The sequence below is a fragment of the Mobula birostris genome, chromosome 8, assembly GCF_030028105.1.
Source record: "Mobula birostris isolate sMobBir1 chromosome 8, sMobBir1.hap1, whole genome shotgun sequence".
NCBI classification, from domain to species: domain Eukaryota; kingdom Metazoa; phylum Chordata; class Chondrichthyes; order Myliobatiformes; family Myliobatidae; genus Mobula; species Mobula birostris.
In genome coordinates this window covers 102,429,969-102,453,343 of record NC_092377.1, presented here as the reverse complement: position 1 = coordinate 102,453,343, position 23,375 = coordinate 102,429,969, and the positions used below count along the sequence as shown (strand labels likewise).

General features: G+C 46.3%; 1 protein-coding gene across 2 annotated transcripts in view; it reads left to right on the top strand.

Annotated features, from left to right (window-relative positions):
* Positions 1-23,375, top strand: part of LOC140201546 (thrombospondin-2-like) — a 135,943-nt gene that overhangs the window by 81,333 nt on the left and 31,235 nt on the right. For both annotated transcript variants that reach the window (XM_072265827.1, XM_072265828.1), the window contains exons 8-15: positions 581-751; positions 11,165-11,341; positions 13,053-13,226; positions 14,899-15,026; positions 15,102-15,254; positions 16,542-16,760; positions 20,366-20,473; positions 21,741-21,900. In XM_072265827.1, coding sequence (XP_072121928.1) covers positions 581-751; positions 11,165-11,341; positions 13,053-13,226; positions 14,899-15,026; positions 15,102-15,254; positions 16,542-16,760; positions 20,366-20,473; positions 21,741-21,900 — 1,290 coding nt within the window. The remainder of the gene's footprint in view (positions 1-580; positions 752-11,164; positions 11,342-13,052; positions 13,227-14,898; positions 15,027-15,101; positions 15,255-16,541; positions 16,761-20,365; positions 20,474-21,740; positions 21,901-23,375) is intronic.

The following is a 23,375-nucleotide window of genomic DNA, read 5'->3' as shown; positions in this document are numbered from 1 at the left end:
TGAGATACTCAAACCACCCTGTCTGGCACCAGCAATCATAACACATCCGAAGTCACTTAGAATACATTTCTTCCCCATTGTGATGTTTGGTCTGAACAACATCTGACCCCCTTGACCATGCCCACATGCTTTTAAGCATTGAGTTGCTGCCACATGATTGGCTGATTAGATATTTGCATTAACGAGCAGGTGTACAGGTGTACTGAATGAAGTGGCCACTCAGTGTAAGTGTGTTATTTTATAACTTGGGGCTGAAATCCAAATGAGCTGAGCCAGGCCTTGAACCCCTGCGGAGACCCACATGGTCACAGGGAGAATGTACGATCTCCTTACAGACAGCGGCAGAAAGTGAACACGAGTCACTGGTGCTGTAATAGTGTTACACTAATCACAACACTACCACGCTGCCCGCGGCCTTTAATCCCAAAACAAACCACCCCAGCCTCCTGATTTGTCTCTTCTTAGTTACTCTGTTCAGCTGGGGTGGTGACAGGCACTGCGATCTTGACCTCGGCTGGGGCGGGGTGGGGTGGGGGATTGTACGTGTGCTGATGTTGAGTGGTTTCTGTTCTGCCTGCAGTCAAGGACAGTGCGAATGGCTGGTCGCCATGGTCAGAGTGGACAGAGTGCTCAGTGTCCTGTGGCACCGGAACGCAGCAGCGGGGAAGGTCCTGTGATCCCACCAGCAGCCGGTGTGAAGGCCCCTCGATTCAGACCAAGTCCTGCCAGCCGGCGGAGTGTGACAAACGCAGTAAGCCTCGCTGACGGGGAACGGTGGGGGTGGGGGGGGGTGTCGTGGGCATGCGCTACAGGAAGTGTCTGCTGTCTCTCAGTACTTAAGTCCATAAAACAGGAGCAGAATTAGGCCATTCAGCCCATCGAGTCTGCTCCACCATTTGATCATAGCTGATTCATTGTCCCTCTTAACCCCATTCTCCTGCCTTCTCCATACAATCTTTGGTGCTTTTACTAATCAAGAACCAATCAACCTCTGCTTTACATATACCCAATGAATTGGTCTCCATACAAGTCTGTGGCAATGAATTCCACAGATTCACCACCTTCTGGTTGAGTAAATTACTCATCTCTGTTCTGGAGGGAAATCCTTCTATTCTGAGGCTGTGCCCTTTGGTCCTAGGCGCTCTCACTATTGGTTACATCGTCTACACATACACTTCATCTAAGCCTTTCAATGTTCCATAGATCACCCCTCATTTTCTAAACTTGACCAAGTACGAGCCCAGAGCCAACAAATACTCCCCAAGCTTTAACCCTATCACTCTCGGGATCATTTTCATGAACCTCCTCCATTGCCAGCATATTCTTTCTCAGATACGAGACCCAAAACTGCTCACAATACTCTCAACGTGGTCTGACCAATGCCTTATAGGGGGCCTCATCATTACGTCCTGGCTTTTCTTGATTGATCCCACTCCAAGAAGCACAACCAGTCTCCCAAGTGCACCAGCTCTGCTGTCTGTGAGCTCACCAGCGAGGATGTGACTTTACTAACCTGTGACCTCCACTGCTTTGCAGGGGCAGGAAGTGTATTGGTATTGATAAACTGGTTTATTATTGTCACATGTACTGAGATAGAGTGAAAAGCTTGTCTTGAAAACTGTTCACGCAGATCAAATCGTTACATGGTAAGACAAGGTAAGGCAATAATCATAATAATAATAATAATAATAATAATAAGTACTTTATTGATCCGGAGTGGTAAATTATTTCATTACAGCAACAACATTTAAAAACACACAATTAGCAATAATAATATTAACATAATAAAGTACAGAATAATATACACAATAATAATTTACCAATATGCAATCATAACGTACTAAACAATAAAGTAGAGACTATTGTACTATGATGTTTGTTCTCCTGTCGCACAGAGATGAACTGTTGTATTTGCTTCTTGCATTTGGTAGGAAAGATTTTCTGTAATGATCCTGGTGATAGCAGAGCTGAATGAGTGTGTTCGAAAGGGTGCTCCACTGCTTATTCAGTAGGTCAAGAGGATGTGCCAGATTGTCCATAATGGATAACAGTTTGCTTTGTGACCTCCTCTCCACCACCAACTCAAAAGAGTCTGGATTGTAGTCAAGGACAGATCCAGCCTTTTTGATGTGTTTCTTTAGACTTTTTGCATCACCAACACAGATGCTGCTCCCCCAGCATACAGCAGCAAAGAAGATTGCACTCACTACAACAGACTGGTAAAAAATCTCCAACATCCTGCTGCATGCACTGAAGGATCTCAGCTTTCTTAAAAATAGAGTCTGTTCATTCCCTTCTTGTAAACAGCCAGGGTGTTGGTTTTCCAGTCAAGTCTGTTGTCGAGGTGAACACCCAAGTATTTGTACTTCTCTATCACCACAACCTCTTCTCCTAGAATATATACAGGACTCGTCACAGTCCTCTTCCTCCTAAAATCAATCACCATCTCCCTGGTTTTGGCCACATTCAGGAGCAGGTGATTCCACCCGCACCACTCCACAAACTTGTCCATCAATCCTCTGTACTCTGACTCCTGCCCACCTCGGATACACCCAACCACCGCAGAGTCATCAGAGAATTTCTGCAAGTAGCAAGACTCAGAGGTGTACTGAACATCTGAGATGTACGGTGTGAACAGAACCAGAGATAGGACAGTCCCTTGTGGCGCTCCAGTGCCACTCACCACCATCTCAGACAGAGAACTACCCAGCCACACAAACTGGGGTCTATCTGTCAGGTAATCAGTAATCCAGAAGACAGTGGATTTGTCTACGCCCATCCTTTGCAGTTTCTTAATCAGAAGAAATGGCTGGATTGTATTGAAGGCACTAGAGAGATGAAAAAATATGAATCTCACAAAATATGACGGCATCATCCACTCCCACATGAGGTTGGTAGGCAAGCTGTAGAGGATCCAATGAAGATCTCACCTACGGTCCAAGGTAAATCAGGACCAGCCTCTCCAGCACCTTCATCACATGAGATGTGAGGGCAATTGGTCTATAGTCATTAAGTTCAGATGGAGTCACCTTCTTGGGTGCAGGAAGTCTTCCATAGCACCGATATCTTTTCCTGACTCAGACTCAGATTGTAAAGGTGCTGCAAAATACCAGACAGCTGGCTCACACAGGCTTTCTCCGTACCCTGGGGCTGATACCGTCCGGACCAGCAGCCTTGCCTTGATGTAGTCTCTCCAGCTGTCTCTTACACTGACCTGCATTTACAGTCAGGGTGGGGGAGGATGGTCATCCCCATGGAGGCAGGATACTCCAAGGTTGGAGGCTTTGGAAGACAAGCACTCACCGGAGGGGTGGGTGGGGTAGAGGGAGAAGAGTTTGGGGGCAGGGAGGGTGTGTGGTCCGGGAAAGTGGAGGAGTGTCCAGAGACAATAGAGAGAAGAAGCCTAACACCTAGTTTGGTCTTCTCAAACCAGACTAGAGAGAACAGGAAGTCCAAAGGAAAGTTCATTGATAACAGTTAACCAATCAGACAGCCAAATTGAAGTAATGTGACACCCACCACTGCAATCAAGTAGTTTCGAGAAAAATACAGAGGCAACAGTAACCTCTGGAAAACTCACTGAACAATTGTACAGGTGATGAAACTAAAATACAAACAAGCTTAAGAAAGTTAAACTCCAATTCTTCATTCCAATCTAACACCATGAACAATATCTCAATATTCCTTTTGTTTTACTATTTATTTGATTTCTGAATTTGCAATAATTTTATCCCTTCGTGTTATACAAGACAAAGTTCCTGTTATACTTCAGCGATTTGGATTTTGTTTCTGTTTGTGCCAGGCATGTTGCCAAGATAAACTAATCCCTTCTACCAGCACACGGGCAGCATAGCGCTTAGCACCAACACCATTACAGTTCAGCGTGTCAGAGGTCAGAGTTCAGTTCCAATGTCATCTGTCAGGAGTCTGTATGTCCTCCCCATGTGTTTTCTCCGGGTAGTGAGGTTCCCTCCCATTCTCCAAAGATGTACCGGTTAGCGGGTGAATTGGTCATTGTAAATTGAAAAGTGATTAGGCCAGGGTTAAACATAGAACATAGAACAGTACAGCACAGGAACAGGCCATTGGGCCATTGGGCCCACAGTGTTTTGCCAAACCAACTAAAAAGTAAATCAAGAAAACCTCCAAAAGCCAATCGCTCCTACCTACACAATGTCCATATCCCTCCATCTTCATCATATTCATATGCCGATCTAAACATCTCTTAAAAACCTGGAATGTATTTGCCAGGCAGCACATTCCAGGCATCCCCCACTCTGAGTCAAAAACTAACCCCTCACACCCCCTTTGAATGAACGCCCTTCTCACCTTCAATGCATGCCCTTCTTCCACCCTGGGAGAAAGATACTCCCTGTCTACTCTATCTCTGCCTCTCATAATGTTATAAAACTCAATCAAATCTCCCTCCAGCCTCTGACACATCGAAAACAGCCCAAGTTTATCCAGCCTGTCATGAAAGCACATGCCCTCTGAACCAGGCAGTATCTTGGTAAACCTCACCTGCACTCTCTCCAAAGGCTCAACATCCTTCCTACAGTTAGGTGGCCAGAACTGTGTGCAATACTCCAGATGTGGCCTAACCACAGTGCTATAAAGTTGTACAAAATCGGTGGGTCGGTGGGTTGCTGGGCAGCATGGCTTGAAGGGCTGAAAGGCTTATTCCACACTGTCTCCCAGTAAATAAATAAATATCCCTCCAGTATATTCATGGGATCATCTAAAATCAGCTTGAAAAGCATTATCGTATCTACTTGCACCAAGTGCATTCCAGGTACCCACCACATTCTCTGTAATAACTTGTCCCCTTCTCACCTCAAAGCTATGCCTCTTGTATTCAATATTTCTACCCTGGAGGGAAGATTCAGACTCTCACAATTTTATAAGCTAATGTCAGTTCTCCCATCAGCCTCCGACATTCCAGCAGCCAACAATGTGATTTTGCGCTCTAATCTAGACGATGAATTTAAGAACTGAGAGAGTGGTGCGCGAAGGTGTGAGCAGATGTTAGTGAACCAGACATTCACCAGGCCCGCTACTTGTTGTTCCTGTTTCCACTGAAGCTGCTGACTCATAACCACCTGCTTAATTTCTTCCTCTGCCTCCCAGGGCTGTCCCAGTCTCCTGTAGTCCTGAGACACCTTCTTCCCTGTCAGATTTAATCAGGGCAGCCAACGCATAGCAACACAAACAAAATGCTGGAAGAACTCAGCAGGTCAGGTGGCGTCTATGGAAAGAAATAAAACAGTCGAAGTTTGGGGCTGAGAGCAGAATGGCTTTCTTCCCCTTCCTTTCCAGTCCTGTTGAAGGGTCTTGGCCTGTAACATTGACTGTTTATTCCCCTCCATAGCTACTGCCTGACCAGAAGACCATAACGTATAGGAGCAGAATTAGGCCATCTCGCCCATTGAGTCTGCTCTGCCATTTCATCAAGGCTGATCCAATTTCCCTCTCAGCCCCAACCTCCTGCCTTCTCCCTGTGTCCCTTCCATGCCTTTACTAATCGAGAATCTATCAACCTCTGCTTCAAAAATAATGACTTAGCCTCCACAGCCGCCTGTGGCAATGAATTCCACAGACTCACCGCTCTCTGGCTAAAGAAATTCCTCCTCATCTGTGTTCTAAATGGATGCCCCTCTATTCTGAGGCTGTGTCCTCTGGTTTTAGACTCCCTCACCACAGGACCTGCTGAGTTCCTCCAGCATTTTGTATGTGTTACTCTGTCTTATGTTTTGTAACTCAAAAACATTTTTAAAAAATGAAAGGAAAACAGGAGAGCCGGGGATGCGAGACTAACTTCATCTTTACTTTAAGTGACCCACACATGTATAAGAAACATAGAAACACAGAAAACCTACAGCACAGTTGTTGTGGGTATCCCTCGAGGTCGAGGATGATGGTCTATGTTCTGAAGAAGTGGCCCACAGAGCGAAGGTGCCTGTTCGTGTATTTGTTTAACATGTATTTGATGTTGCACTCCAAGAAGCACACGATACTTCACAAATCAACCAACTGATTCCAATAGCATGGAAACCACGACGATTGGAGCTGATGGATTTGTTGCAGCCTTCATCCGCCTTCACCGCTGTTGAGTTCGAAGTAACTTCATCCGCCTGTTTCACCGTTGAGGTCTTGGTTGGATTGTTCTTTGTCAGGGACCTCACCCTCGACCTTATCGCCATGGGCGACCCTACCAGGAGCATAGCTCCAGACGGCATCGTTCTCGGGATCACGGGACCACACAAGCTTCTCCACCATGACATGGTGACAATCCACGGAGAAGCCTACAGCACAGTACAGGCCCTTCGGCCCACAATGTTGTGCTGAACATGTACTTACTTTAGAAATTACTTAGGGTTACTCATAGTCCTCTATTTTTCTAAGCTCCATATACCTGTCCAGTAGTCTCTTAAAAGACCCTATTGTATCTGCCTCGATCACCGTCACCAACAGCCCATTCCACGCATTCACCACTGTCTGCATGAAAAACTCACCCCTGACATCTCCTCTGTACCTACGTCCAAGCACCTTAAAACTATGCCCTGTCATTCTATCCACTTCAGCCCTGGGGAAAAGCCTCTGACTATCCACACGATCAATGCCTCTCATTGTCTTGTACACCTCTGTCAACGTCATCTCTCATCCTCCGTTGCTCCAAGGAGAAAAGGCCGTGTTCACTCAACCTATCCTCATAAGGCATGATCCCCAATCCAGGCAACATCCTTGTAAATCTGTTCTGCACCCTTTCTATGGTTTCCACGTCCTTCCTGTAGTGAGGCAACCAGAAGCGAGCACAGTACTCAAAGTGGGGTCTGACCAGGGTTCCACATAGCTGCAACACTACCTCTCGGCTCTTAAACTCAATCCCACGGTTGATGAAGGGCAATGCACCATATGCCTTCTTAACCACAGAGTCAACCAGCGCAGCAGCTTTGAGTGTCCTATGGACTAGGACCCCAAGATCCTTCTGATCCTCCGCACTGCCAAGAGTCTTACCATTATTGCTATATTATGCAATCATATTTGACCTACCAAAATGAACCATCTCACACTTATCTGGGTTGAACTCCATCTGCCACTTCTCATCCCAGTTTTGCATCCTATCAATGTCCTGTTGTAACCTCTGACAGCCCTCCACACTATCCACAACACCCCCAACCTTTGAGTCATCAGAAAATTTACTAACCCATCCTCCACTTCCTCATCCAGGTCATTTATAAAAATCACAAAGAGTAGAGGTCCCAGAACAGATCCCTGAGGCACACCACTGGTCACTAACCTCCATGCAGAATATGACCTGTCTACAACCACTCTTTGCCTTCTGTAAGCAAGCCAATTCTGGATCCACAAAGCAATGTCCCCTTGGATCCCATGCCTCCTTACTTTCTCAATAAGCCTTGCGTGGGGTACCTTATCAAATGCCTTGCTGAAATCCATATATACATTACGTGGTAGCATCATGATGTATGAAATTCACTTATGTTTACATATGTAAAAATGTAAAGATGGGCTGTAGGAAGACCAAACGTGCACTGCTCCATTACTATTGATGGTAAGGATGTGGATGTGGTGAGGACCTACAAATACCTCGGGGTGCACCTGGTGCACCTCAGATTTGAGTGGAACACCGACACTGAGGCTGTGTACAAGAAGGACCAGAGTCACCTCTGCTTCCTGAGGTCCTTTGGAGTACGCAGGCCTCTCCTTCACATGTTCTACCAGTCTGTTGATGCCAGTACAATCTTCTATGCGGTGGTGTGCTGGGGCAGTGGCATCAACATGAGCGATACCAACAGGCTCAATAAACTGGTTAGAAAGGCTGGGTCTGTTACAGGGGTCAAACAGGACACACTGGAGGCCCTGGTAGAACAAAGGACCCTACAGAAAATCCTGGCCATTCTAGACAATGTTTCTCACCCTCTGCATGCCACCTTGGCTAACCAGAGAAGCATTTTTAGTAATAAACTAAAACAACTGCACTGCTCCAAAGAGCGCTAAATGAGATCATTCTTACCCTCGGCCATTAGGCTCTATAATGAGTCAACGTATAGCCGGGGAAGTGATGATGCCCTCCTGTTAGACTGTTTGAGGTAACTTATTTTTTATTCTTTCTTACTTTTCTTCTGTATCTATAATTATATCTGTGGACTTGTAATGCTACTGTGATACTGTTATATAGATAGATATTGTCTATCTATCTATATAACCCATATTGATTTACTTAAGCAAATAAAGAATACTTTCTCAGACAATATATTTACAAGAGTACTCAAATATGACTGAAATATTGAATACACTACACTCCAGATTTCCTGCATCTGCAGGGTCCCTGGTGTATCTGGCACAGTGTGGCTCTGCCCTGAGAATGGACTGGATAGCCAGAGGCTACAGTCAAGCTCAACAGCTTCTTCTGTACAGAGTTCATGAGAAAATCCCTGATCTGGACTATGTCCAAAACCTTTCTGAGCTCCCTTCTCTTTTCCTAAATTCTATTTGTAAGGAATTTCTGTTCGGTTACACAAAATGATCTGCAGATGCTGTTGTCAAAGGAACACTCACAATGCGCTGGAGGAACTCAGCAGGCCAGTCAGCATCAGTTGAAAAGATTAGTCGACGTTTCGGGCCGAAACCCTTCATCAGGACTGAAGGAAGAACTTTGGGGAGGGTTTGAAGAATGCTGGTAGTTGAAAAAAAACAGTAATTTGAAAGACAAAGGGGTGGGGGAGGAGAAGCAGGGAGGTGATTGGCAGGAGAACAATGCGCAGTAGTAGAAGGAGGCGGAACTATGAGGGAGGTGATGCGAAATAGGGATAGAGGAAGGGAAGGGGAGGGAATTACTGGAAGTTGGAGAATTCTATGTTCATACCAAGGGGCTGGAGACTACCTAGACGGTATATGAGGTGTTGCTCCTCCAACCTGAGTTTAGCCTCATCATGGCAGTAGAGGAGGCCATGTATGAACATATCTGAATGGGAATGGGAAGCAGAGTTGAAGTGGGTGGCAACCGGCAGATCCTGTCTCTTGCGGCGGACGGAGCAGAGGTGCTTGACGAAGCGGTTCCCCAATCTGCATTGGGTTTCACCAATGTAGAGGAGGCCACACCGGGAGCACCGGATGCAATAGGTGACCCCAACAGATTCTCAAGTGAAGTGTTGCCTCACCTGGAAGGACTGTTTGGGGCCCTGAATGGTGGCAAAAGAGGAGGTGTAGGGACAGGTGTAGCACTTACACTTACAGGGATAAGTGCCGGGTGGGAGATCCGTGGGGATGGGCATGCAGATAAGTGAGTCGCGGAGGGATCGATCCCTGCGGAAAGCGGAGAGGGGTGGAGAGGGAAAGATGTGCTTAGTGGTGGGGTCCTGTCGAAGGTGGCGGAAGTTGCGGAGGATAATGTGCTGGATCTGATTTCTGTTCGGTTGCTCTAACACTTACATTGGAGAGGAACCTTTTCTGATCAAAAATAGTGCAGCAAATCTTCCCTTCGAGTTCCTGAGAGGCAGAAGGCAGTTCAGGTTTGAAGATCTGAATTGCCAGCTCTTTTTCCATCACTGGATTTCATGCATTTCACATTTCCCTGTACTTTCCGATGTTTCGAAGTACACAAAAAAACGCTAATCTTTAAAACTTTAAAATCAAGCTGTGCACTTAACTTAGACCAGGAGGCATAGGAGCAGAATTACGCCATTCAGACCATCAAGTCACTTAAACTGTGCACTTAACTTAGACCAGGAGGCATAGGAGCAGAATTACGCCATTCAGACCATCAAGTCTGTTCTGCCATTGATCTTGGCTGATTTATTTTCCCTCTCAACCCCTTTCTTTCTCCTTACCCTCCACAAACTTTGAAGCCCTGACCAATCAAGAACCTATCATCCTCCACTTTAAGTATATCCATTGTCGTGGCTTACACAGACATCTGCTGGCTCATGGAGCAATCCTCCACGAATTTCATCACCAAGTGTACATTGGGTGCAATGTACAATGGCTGATTCTGGAGATGAAGGGGTTAACCTGTGAGGTGAGATTGAGTCGCCTGATACCATACTTGCTGCAATTCAGAAGAATGAGAGGGGATCTCATATAAAACTATGAAAGGGATCGATAAGATAGAGGCAGGAAAGCTGTTTCCACTGATTGGTGAATCTAGAACCATGGGATAGGTTCTCAAGATTCAGGGGAATGGATTTAGAACAGAGATGACGAGGAACTGCTTTTCCTAGAGAGTAGTGAACCTGTAGAATTCTCTGCCCAGAGACACAGTAGAGGCTACCTCATTAAATATCGATGTTTGCGTAGCAGGGGAATTAAGGTTTATGTGGAAAAGACAGGTAGGTGGAGCTGAGTCCAATAGTACAGGCTCGACAGGCCAGATGGCCGACTCCTGCTCCTATTTGTTATAGTGACGTTTACCGGGGTATCTCCATGTCAGTATTATTTTTTATATAGGCATCCGTTAATCTCGTAAGATCATGGATTTGTGCCTTGGAAGGTTTCCAAGGCGCAGGCCTGGGCAAGGTTGTATGAAAGACCAGCAGTTGCCCATGCTGCAAGTCTCCCCTCTCCAAATATATATATATATATTTGCTTAATTTGTATACTTTTGCACGTTCATTGTTTATCCTTGTCTGCTTATGTATATATTTTTGTAAAAGCTATTGAATTTCTTTTCTCTCTGTAAATGCCTGCAAGGAAGTGAATCTCAAGGAACTACATGGTAACGTGGTTTGAGAATAAATTTACTTTGAACTTTGAAACTGTTTTTTATGTTTTGTAACTTCAAAACATTAAATTAATTCAAAGGAGCACATGAGAGTTTGAAATGTAGGTCTGACTTCATGTTTACTTTAAGCAAGGTGCGCACACATCAGGTGGTAATGTGATGTCGTATGCAATTGATGCATTTATATACATAACCCATAATGAATTATTTAATCAAACAAGAGTGCTTAATCGAACAATGTATGTACAAGGTTATTGAAATATTAAGTAAACGACACCATCGACATTGCTTCAGTCTGTGTCTCCTGTTGGCCTCCTTGGAATACCTTGCTATGTTAAGGGTGCTCTGGAAATGGAGGTAGGTGTTGTCTGTATTATGTTGAAAGTCTCTCTGCCGGTGTACTGATGTGAACTCCTGTGTCTTCAGTTCGTCAGGACGGGGGCTGGAGCCACTGGTCGCCGTGGTCTCCCTGCTCGGTATCCTGCGGAGACGGCATCACCACCCGCATCCGCCTCTGCAACTCGCCCGTGCCGCAGCTCGGCGGGCAGGACTGCCAAGGAAACGGTCGGGAGACAAAGCAGTGCATGAAGGCCCCGTGCCCCAGTAAGTCCCGCCTCGTATCTCCCCACAGCTCTGCACGTGCCTTCAGAGCCTGGATTGTGCCGTGCTCCAGAATCAATCCTAATGCATAGAGACACAAAACGCCAGAGGAACTCAACAAACTCAGCAGGTTCAGCAGCATCTATGGAGAGGAATAAAGAGTTGACAATTTGGGCTGAGACTCTTCATCAGAACTGGTGAGACTGCTGAGCTCCTCCAGCATTTTGCCTGGGTTACCATGGATTTCCAGTATCTGCAGAACCCCTGGTGTTTGTGCCATTGAATAGAACCTGGAGCAGGTCAGCACAGGCCCAAAATGTCTGTGCCGGCCACGCTTCTAATTTAAACTACATATCTGCCTTTTCATGGTCTCTACCTTCTCTTCATGTCCCTGTCTAAAGATAGGAGTGGTTGAGATACAGTGAAAAGCTTGTCTTGCATACTGCTCATACAGATCAAATCATTATGCAGTGCATTGAAGTGGAATGGGGTAAAACGTTAACAGTGCAACAGCTACTGAAAATGTGCAGTGCAGGTAAATGATGAATACCAATTGTATCATTGCTATTTTATTGTGTAAAAACAGGCTGAAGAACACACCGCAAGTACCAGGCCTTGAACCTTCTCATTCACAAGACTGATGTGTGTGGGAAGGCTGAGTACATTGTTCCATTGTCCCCAAAGTTTGGAGGAATGGGGCACAAGGTTTCCCAAGGTTGAACAAGAGATGTTCCTTGCAAAGGAGGGTGTACCAGGTGGTGACTGGGCTGCGTTGGTTTGATAGAGCGAAGCTGTTCGTGTTAATGGATGGTTCAAGAACCAGACAAATCTTGACTTCTGGGCAGAAGTACAAAGGAGAAGAAATAAAAACCCGGAGGGCATATGTTTAGGGCAACAGATAAGAGGTCTAGAGGGGACTTGAGGAAGAGCTTCTCACCCTGAGAATGGTTAACTCTGAAACATGCCTGCAGTGAAAGCAGAGACTCGTAAAGCAGTTTAGAATTACCTAGATGTGCCAAAGAGAGCAGGCTTTGGAGCAACTGCTGATAAATGGGATTCTTATGGTTTGGGGCATCAGAGTTTGGAGTTCAATCCTGGCGTCCTCTGTAAGGAGTTTGTACGTCCTCACCGTGGAATGTGAGGGTTTCCTCTGGGTTCTCTGGTTTCCTCCCACAGACCAAAGATGTACCGTTTGGTAGGTTAATTAGTCATTGTAAGTAGTCTGGTGATTAGGCTAGGGCTAAATTTGGGGGGTTACTGGTGGCAGGCTCGAAGCACTGGAAGGGCCTATTTCGCGATGTATCTCTAAATAAAATTACTTGGAAAAATTCTTAGCGGAGAGAAGTTCTCACTCACATAGAGCAATGCCTCCAGCTAAAGCTTAGCGTCCACTCTGTTAGGACCCAACCCTTTACAGAGAGGGTAGAAGATCATTACTGATTGGAATAAAAGAGGCAGCAAGGTGACCAATCAATATGAGTTACTTGCCTGACCTCAACTCCCTGAGGGAGACACTTTACCTCAAGTTTCTAGGCCTCATTTCTGTCCTTAGAAGAGACTCTTATCTGCTCAACATCATCAGGATCCTGGAGGTGGACCTCCACACTAGATCATATCTAGGTCGGGGACCGTGTTGGTGCCAGCTTCTCCTCCCCCCATCAAGGACAACCACGGACTACCCAACTGACCTTCTCTTTCCTCCTTCCTTCCACAGTTGATGGTAACTGGAGCCCCTGGTCCCCTTGGTCAGCCTGCACGGCCACCTGCGGCGGCGGACTCCATGAGCGCAAGCGGAACTGCAACAACCCTGTGCCCAAGTATGGCGGCAAGAAGTGCTTGGGAGACACCAAGGACAGTAAGATATGCAACAAGGAGCCCTGTCCCATAGGTAGGTGCAATCCTATTCCGATCTGCACCACATCACCCCCCTACTCATCTCAATGTAGTCACGCAGCTACCATCAATTCAAGTTCATTTTTTTTGTAAGATAGGTCTATAATAAGGACGGAAACAACAAGTAGGATAGATGAAGGAGAATCGGTGCATATTGCGTACTTCAATTTTCAGAAGGCTTTTGACAAGGTGCCACACATAAGGCTGCTGAAAAGTTAAGAGCCAATGGTATTACAGGAAAGATACCAGCAGGGATAAAACGGTGGCTGATTGGAGGAGGCAAAGAGTGGGAATAAAGGGAGCCTTTTCTGGTTGGCTGCTGGTAACTAGTGGTATTCCACAGGGGTCGATGTTGGAACCACCTATTTTTATGTTGTATGTCAATGACTTGGATGAAGGAATTAATGGGTTTGTGGCCAAGTTTGCAGACGATATGAAGATAGGTCGAGGGGCACATTGTGTTGAGGCTGCGGAAAGACTTAGACAGACTGGGAGAATGAGCAACGAGGTGGCAAGTGGTACTCAGTGTTGGGAAGTGTATGGTCATGCAGTTTGGTAGAAGGAATAAGAGCACAGACTATTTTCTAAATGGTGAGAAAACTCAAAAATCAGAGGAGCGAAGCAATTTGGGAATCCTCGTGCAGCAGGGTTAATTTGCAGTTTGAGTCGGTGGTGAGGAGGGCACATGCAACGTGAGCACTCATTTTGAGAGGACTGGAATTTAAGAGCAAGGATGCAATGTTGAGACGTTATAAAGCCCTGGTGAGGCCTCACTTAGAGTATCATGGGCAGTTTTAGGCCACTTATCTAAGAAAGGATGTGCTGAAACTGGAGAGGGTTCAAATGAGGTTCATGAAAATGATTCCGTGATTGAATCGCTTGTCATATGAAGAACATTTATTGGCTCTGGGCCTGTACTCACTGGAACTCAGATGAATGAGGGCGTGATCTCATTGAAATCTACTGAATGTGTTAAAAGGCCTCGAGAGAGTGGGTGTGGAGAGGATGTTTGCTATGGAGGGAGAGCCTAGGACCAGAGGGCACAGCCTCAGAATAGAGAGACGTCCATTTAGAATGGAGATGAGGAGGAATTTCTTTCATGAGAGAGTGGCGAATCTGTGGAATTCTTTGCCACAGAGGGCTGTAGAGGCCGTCACTGGGTATATTTAAAGCGGAAGTTGATTGATTAATCACAGTGTGAAAGGTTATGGGGAGAAGGCAAGAAAATGGGGTTGAGAGGGAAATGGATAAGCCATGATGGAATGGTGGAAAGATTCCACATCCTTTCTATAGTGAGGTGACCAAAACAGAACACAACATTCCAAGTGTGGTCTAACCAGGATTTAAAAGAGATGCAACATTACCTCATGGCTCATGAATTCTACCCACCAACTAATGAAGGCCAACACATAGTACACCTTCTTAATCTCCCATCAACACACAGCATTTTGAGGATGTGAACCCCAAGATCCCTTTGTTCCTCCACACTGTCAAGAGTCCTGCCACTAACCCTATATTCGGCCCTCAAGTTCAACCTTCCAACGTTAAGCGCTTCACACTTTTCTGGATTAAGCTTCGTCTGCCACTTCTCAGCCCAGCTCTGCATCCTGTCAATGTCCCGCTGTAACCTATGACAACCTGAAGCCTCTTTCTCTACCCATTGCCAGATGGATGCCTGTCCAACCCCTGCTTCGCTGGAGTACAGTGCAGCAGCTCCCCTGATGGCTCCTGGGAGTGCGGCCCGTGTCCCGCTGGTTACCAAGGCAACGGCACCTTCTGCGAGGACATCGACGAGGTAGGGGAACTGCGAAGGAGGTTCAGATCCAACATATTGTTGGGCTCCCGCTGACCCTGTCTGATTTGCTTGCAGTGTGACGAGGTCCCTGACGCGTGCTACCAGATGAATGGTGTCCAGCATTGCATCAACACAGAGCCAGGATTCCACTGCCTGCCCTGCCCGCCACGTTACCGAGGCAACCAACCATTTGGCCTTGGAGTTGAAGCAGCCCAAAAGGACAAGCAAGTAAGGAGAACCTAACATAAGGCCATAAGATCATGAGACATAGGACCAGAACTAGGCCATTTGGCCTATTGAGTATGCCCAGCCATTCCATCATGACCAATTTAATGCTCTTACTAATCAAGAACCCATCAACCTCTGCTTCAAACATGCCCAATGACTCTGCCTCCATATCTGTCTGTGGCAACAAAGCCTACAGACTCACCACCCTCTGGCTAAAGGAATCCCTCCTTATCTCTGTTCTAAAACCATGACCTATTCTGCGGCTGTGGTCTCCGATGCGAAAATCTCCCACTATTGGAAACATTCCTCTGCAGGTTCACTCTCTCTCGGCCTTTCAATATTGGATCAGTTTCAATGGTTCTAAACTCCAGCGACTGTGGGCCCAATTCCCATCTAAGCTGGTTCTGTGTCCCATGTTCGGTGCATGTCCTTCTAAACCAGGGGTTTCAACCTGGGGTCCATGTACCCCTCGGTTAATAGTGTTGGTCCATGGCATAAAAAAGGTTGGGAACTCCATTTCTACACCTTTCCTATCCAGGTACCTGTCGAAATGCACTTGTCATGTTGTTCTTATGTCTGCCTCAACCACTTCCTGTTACAGTTCATTCCACTTATGGATCACCCTCTGGATGAACAAGTTGTCGCTCAGGTTCCCATCAATTCTTTCCCTCTCTCCCTAAACCTATGCCCTCTGTTCTTCATTCTACAACCTTGTCATTCACCCCCTCTGGAACCCCTGATGGTTCTGCTGAGTGAAAGAGTGGATGACTCTTGAAACTTTTGGACTGAGCTTTAAAGAAAAGATTTTGAAAGATGAACTTCATTTGCCACAGGCACTTTGAAACGTATAGTGAAATGTGTCATTTGTGTCCACAACCAGCACAGACCGAGGATGCACTGGGGCAGCCCGCAAGTGTGGCTACACTTCCAGCTGTAAAATAGAATGCCCACAACTTGCTAACCGTGATCTGTGTGTCTTTGGATTGTGGGAGGAAACCAGAGGACCCGGAAGAGCTCCAAACGGCCATGAGAGAATGTGCAAACTCCTTACAGACAGTGGTGGGAATTGACCCCGATCAGTGACTACTGGCATTGTAAAGAGTTACGCCAACCATTACATTGCAATGCCACCCAGCCTGTGTCCTAGTGTTTCCCTCTTTTGTCCGAGTGAAATAATTCTCTTCATAAAATGCCGGGGGTGGGGTTTGGTGGGGTTGGCTGTAATGTTTCCCTTGGCTACGACTGTTGCCCCTGTAGTGACCCTCAGCTCCTTCCTTCCGCCCGCAGGTCTGTGAGCCTCACAACCCGTGCAAGGACGGTTCCCACAAGTGCCACAGGTACGCCAGGTGCACCTACCTGGGCATTTTCAGTGAGCCCATGTACAAGTGCGAATGCAGAATAGGATATGCCGGTGATGGCATCATTTGCGGAGAGGATTCTGACCTGGATGGCTGGCCCAACGAGCAACTGGCCTGCTCGGCCAATGCCACCTACCAATGCAAGAAGGTAAGAGGGGAGAAAGATAAAGGTGAACAAAATAAAAGTAAGGATGAAAAGATTAGCTTTATTTATCACACGTGTATTGAAACATACAGTGAAATGCCTTGGCAAGTGTTCCCAAGCTTAGCTTGCACAGAACTTACTAACCTTAAGCAGTACATCTATTGGAATGTGGGAGGAAACTGGAGCTCCCGGAGGAAACACACACAGTCACGGGGAAAGCATACAAACTCCATACAGACAGTGGCGGGAATTGAACACCAACTGTTGATCTTTGGTACTGCAAATTGTCACGCTGACCACTACGCCACTGTGGCGAAAGTCTCCCACAGATCACTGCGTACTGTGGCAGGGCTGACTCCAAGCAGGAAGGGTGAGAGGGTGAGCCAGATTGCCAGCAGTGGACTCAGGACATTGGAAGGAGGAAAGTTCACCGTGAGCCTTGTTCACTGGAGACACTCCAATGTATACTGACTTTGGTACGCGCGCGCGCACAAACACACACACACACACACACACACACACACACACACACACACACACACACACACTCACACACAGGCACACACTCATACACTCACACAGTCACACATTCACACACACACACACACACACACACACACACACTCTAACAAGATGCACACAAGCACACAGATTTCACACACAGACGCACACACTCACACACACATACAGAGTCACACACTCACATACACTCAGAGACACACACACAGACACACACTTTCACATGCATACATTTACACACAGACACACACACTCACACAGTCTAACAAGATGCACACAAGCACACAGATTTCACACACACAGTGTAACTATGACCCTGTTGCGTTTCATAGAATGGCAAAGAAGTTCATCAACGCCATTAAAATAGCACACAGCTGATTTGATTCTGACAATAAATGTTGACTTCGTCGTTTGAAAAAATGATAGGAGCGACTAGAATTATTCTAAGACGCAGGAATGGGTTTTAAATATGTTCCTAATTTGAAGAGAGAGTTTTGACCTCAATCACAATCTCTGTCAATTCCCAAGGACTCCTCCAGGCAGTAATTGGACACCCACCACTTGCATCATGAAAAGCAAACTTTTGTAACTGGCACGGTTTTTCAAAACCCCTCCCCACTTTGTTTTAACCTCCTGTTAATCATTATGGCCCAGAAACTCTATAACGTGGCATAACTGAGGGCTGGGCCTTGATAGGCTGGGTTTGTTTCTCCCAGGAGCACAGGAAGCTGAGGGATAATCATATAGAGGTTTATAAAGCCATGAGGAACACAGTTAGAGTGAGTAGTCAAAGTCTTTTTCCCAGGATGGGGGAGAGTAAAATCAGAGAGCATAGGTTTAAGTTGAGAAGGGAAAGATTTAAAGGGGACCTGAGGGATTTGTTTTACACACAAAGGATGATGGCAATGCAGAACAAGCTACCAATGGAAGTTGCAGAAGCTGGTACTATTACAACTTTTAAAAGGCATTTGGCACATTTGACCTTCATAAATCAATGTATTGAGTACAGGAGATGGGATGTTATGTTGAATTTGTACGAGGTGTTGGTGAGGCCTAATTTAGAATATTGTGTGCAATTTTGTTCACCTACCTACAGGAAAGGTGTAAATTAGGTTGAAAGAGTACAGTGAAAATTTACAAGGATGCTGTCAGATCTGGGGGATCGATGTTATCAGGAAAGATTGAATAGGTTAGGACTTTATTCCTTGGGACGTCGAAGACTGAGAGGAGATTTGATAGAGGTCTACAGAATTATGAGGGGTATCGAAAGGGTAAATGCAAGCAGGCTTTTTTCACTGAGGTCAGGTGGGACTATAACTAGAGGTCATGGGTTAAGGGTGAAAGGTAAAAAGTTAAGGGGAACATGAGGGGAAACTTTTTCAGTCAGAGGGTGGTGAGAGTGAGGAACGAGTTGCCAACGCAAGTGGTGCATGTGAGCTTGATTTCAACATTTAAAGGAAGTTTGGAAAGGTACTGCATATGAAGGACTACGTTCCAGTGCAGGTTGATGGGGTAGACAGTTTAAACGGCTCAGTAGAGACTAGATGGGCCGAAGTGCCTGTTTCTGTGCTGTACTTTTCTCTGACTCTATACAAGTACATGGATAGGAAAGGTTTAGAGGGAATTGGGCCAAATGCAGGCAAGTACAATTAGAAACAGAATCAGGGGAACAGTCCCCTTGGCCCAGTGATCCATGCCAACCCATACCCTTACCTAAGTCAGTCACATACCTGTGTTCAGCCCATATCTCTCTCTGTATCATGTTGTTAATATATTTTCCACAACCACTTCCCCGGCTATATACTGGAACAGTACAGGTTCAGGAGCAGTTATTACTTTACAACCATCAGGCTCCGGGACCATTGTGGATAACTTCACTCCTCTGAACTCTGAACTGATTCCACAACCTGTGGACTCAACAACTCATCATTTATTTATTCGTTAGTTTTTGCAGAGTTTGTTTTCTTTTGCACATTGGTTGTTAGTCAGTCTTTGTGTGCAGTTTTTCATTGATTCCCTTGTATTTCTTTGTTTTCCTGTAAATGCCTGCAGGAAAATGAATCTCTTGGTAGTACAAGCTGACGTTAGTGTAGTTGGATGATAAATGTACTATGACCACCCTCTTGGTGAAAAAGTTGGCTCAGGTTCTTATTAAATCTCTCCCAATCACTGTAAACTTTTGTTCTCCTACTTCTGGTTCCCCAACCCTGGGGAAACGACTGTGTGCATTGACGATATCTATGCCTATCTTGATTCATACATCTCAATAAGATTAACCTCCATTCTCCTGTGAAAATGTAGGCACCGATCAGTTTGAATGAGTTGGGCTGAAAGGCCTGTTTCTTTGTTGAATAACTCCCTGACTCTATATGTGACGTCGGACCCACTATGATGTAGCCAAATCTACACTGACTCTACAGAGGTAGCTGAACACTCTCTGCTATCCTGTAGTGAACTGTCAGGGGTAAACAGAGATGAGTAATGCACATCACAGGGACAAACTTCCCCTTTATAGACCCTGCTTGCCTCAGTAAAACAGCCCTCATTATCCAAAACCCCACCACCCGAGGTGGTATCTCCTCTCCTCAGCGACCCCTGCCCCATCAGGCAGAAGATACTAAAGCATGGAATCACATACCGCCAGGCTTCTATCCCACTGTTATCAAACTGTTGAATGGTCCCCCCATGGTAGATTCTTGGCCTCACAATCTACCTTGTCATGTCTGACCACCCTGCACTTTCTCGAAGTGCAACTATTCTGCATTCTCTTATTGTTTCCCCTTGACCCCACAAGTTACGATCACGCACTTTATTGCTCAGCTGAATTGGTAGCTTTCCTACTTTATTCTGCATTGTTATTGTTTTACCTTGTTCTAGCTCAATGCACTGTGTAATGATCTGATGTGTATGCAAGACAAGATTTTCACTGAATCTTGAGCCAATTCCAATACCAACTCAATTCACTGATGTGATGAAAAGATCAGTATAGAGGGCATGCAAATAAAAGTTTTTCACTAGACCTTGCTCCAGATGACAATAATACACCAATTTGCCAGTTTGCCAATTTAATTCCATTGCTCCTCTCACAGGATAACTGCCCTCACCTGCCCAATTCTGGGCAAGAAGACTTCGACCGGGACGGAGAGGGAGATGCCTGTGACAAGGACGATGACAATGATGGGAGGAATGATGACCGAGTGAGTTCTGGACCTTTCCAGGTGGATTCAGCCCCCACCCAATAATTAGTATTGTAAAATCTGACCATCTGGCAGATTCCAGACTGTGGTTGTGCTGGACGAGAAGGTCAAATCTTCCAGCGCATTGGATGCAGTTCCTATTGATACCTGAGCATACATTTAATTCACTTTATGCTTGGTGGTACGATACAGTAAGTGTAGAGGGAATTTGGGAAACCGGTGAGGTTAATGGAGTTCTGGTGAGTTTAATGGAGAGTAGGAAATGGGGTTCTGGTAAGCTTAAAGGGAGAGTGGGAGACAGGATCACGGTTGGTTTAAAGGGAGAGTGGGAGACATGGTCACTTTGGGTTTAAAGGGGGAGCGGGAGACGGGGTCACGGTGGGTTTAAAGGGAGAGTGGGAGACACGGTCACTTTGGGTTTAAAGGGAGAGTGGGAGACGGGGTCATGGTGGGTTTAAAGGGAGAGTGGGAAACGGGGTCACGGTGGGTTTAAAGGGAGAGTGGGAGACAGGGTCATGGTGGGTTTAAAGGGGGAGTGGGAGACGGGGTCACGGTGTGTTTAAAGGGGGAGTGGGAGACGGGGTCACGGTGGGTTTAAATGGGGAGCGGGAGATGGGGTCACGGTGGGTTTAAAGGGGCAGCGGGAGACGGGGTCATGGTGGGTTTAAAGGGGGAGTGGGAGACGGGGTCACGGTGTGTTTAAAGGGGGAGCGGGAGATGGAGTCACCGTGAGTTTAAAGGGAGAGTGGGAAACAGGGTCACAGTGGGTTTAAAGGGAGAATGGGAGACGGGGTCATGGTGGGTTTAAAGGGAGAGTGGGAAATGGGGTCACGGTGAGTTTAAAGGAGGAGTGGGAGACGGGGTCATGGTGAGTTTAAAGGGGGAGTGGGAGACGGGGTCACGGTGGGTTTAAAGGGGGAGTGGGAAATGGGGTCACGGTGAGTTTAAAGGGAGAGTGGGAGACGGGGTCATGGTGGGTTTAAAGGGAGAGTGGGAGACGGGGTCATAGTGGATTTAAAGGGAGAGTGGGAAACGGGGTCATGGTGAATTTAAAGGGAGAGTGTGAAACGGGGTCACGGTGGGTTTAAAGGGGGAGTGGGAAGCCTGGTCATGTTGGGTTTAAAGGGGGAGTGGGAAACAGAGTCCCGGTGGGTTTAAAGGGGAAGCATGACATGTAGGTCGAATCATTAGGTATTCCTATATTTCACCGCACGCTGCACCCAACTGTACCTGTGGGATAACACGGGGGATTGTCTTTCTCTTCCAGGACAATTGCCCTCTGCTTTACAATCCCAGGCAGTTTGACTATGACAAAGATGATGTAGGCGACCGATGTGACAATTGCCCGTATGACCACAACCCGGCGCAGATTGACACGGACGGAAATGGCGAAGGCGATGCCTGCTCCGAGGACATCGATGGGGACGGTGAGTTGTATGGGCCCACACCCAGCACAAGCCCAGCTGGGCCTGTATGGCACAGGGAGAGGCCATTCAGCCCATCAGACAATCCCACTCTCCCTGCCTATCCACTTGTATTATGTGGGCCCCGTCTTCTTGAGTTTGTGCCATTCATACAGGTGCCAGCTCTCTGAATAAAATAAGTGAACCTTTCTCTTTTACCTTTGAACCAAGATTGACATCAGTGCATCAAGGCCCACAGCCATTAATTGATGATTGACTAACTGCCTCCTTCTGTGCAAAAGTTCCATTGTCCTATGACGCAAAACCCTAATCTTGGACAGGGTATGTGAAGGAGTGGAATTTAAAATGTCGAACACAGATCAGTACGGCAAGGAATGGGCCCTTCAGCTCACCATGGTGTGGCAAATTAATTAAGATAATGGCTCCTAATTATTATTACCCTCCTGCCTGCACTCTCTGCATACTCATGAGCTCCGACGTGTAGAAGGTTGTTGTAGTTTACAGTTGGACATTGACATGATGCAGAGCCACTCTGAGAAGTGGCAGCTGGTGGTCAAACTGGAAAAAGTGTGACGTGATTCCCTTTGGAAGTTTGAACATGAAGACGGACTGCACAGTGAAATGCAGAATTCTTAGCAGTTGTAGAGGAACGGAGGGGCCTTGAGGCCCAGGTCCATAGATCTTAAAGCTGTCAAGGACGTTGATAGGATGGTTAAGAATGTGCATGGTGTGTTGGCTTTCATTAGTCAGGGGATTGAGTTCAACAGCCACGAGGTAATGTTGCAGTTCTATCAAACCCTGCTGAGGCCACACTTGGAATATTGTGTTCGATTCTGGTCACCTCATTGCAGGACTGATGTAGAAGCTTTAGAAAGCATGCAAAGGAGATCTACCAGGATGCTTCCTGGATTAGACGGCATGTCCAATGAGGACAGGTTGAATGAGCTAGGGCTTTTCTCTCTGGAATGATGGAGGGTGTGAGGTGACCTGATTGAGGTGTCAAAGATGATAAGAGGCATAGGTAGAGTGGATAGCTAGAGAGAATTGGCTAATACCAGAGGACATCCTTTTAAAGTAAGTGGAGGAAAGTTTAGGAAGTAGGTTTTTGACATAAAGCTGTGTAGAATACACTGCCAAGTGTAGTGGTAGGGGCAGATACATTCAAGGGTGGTGAATGCATGGAATTGGTTGCCACAGACAGCCAGGGAAGCCAAGTCATTGGGTATATTTAAAGCAGAGGTTGATAGGTTCTTGATTTAAACGCATCAAAGCATGAGAATGGGTTTGGGAGGGATAATAGATCAGACATGTTAGAATGAGAGAGCAGACTCGATGGGCTGAATGGCCTCATGCTGCTCCGATGTCTTATGGGACATTTAAGAGACTCTGCAGGTGGATTTATGAAAGATGGAGGGTTATGGGCTGTGAAGGAGAAAAGGGTTAGATTGATCATGGAGTAGCTTTTTATAAGTCTGCAC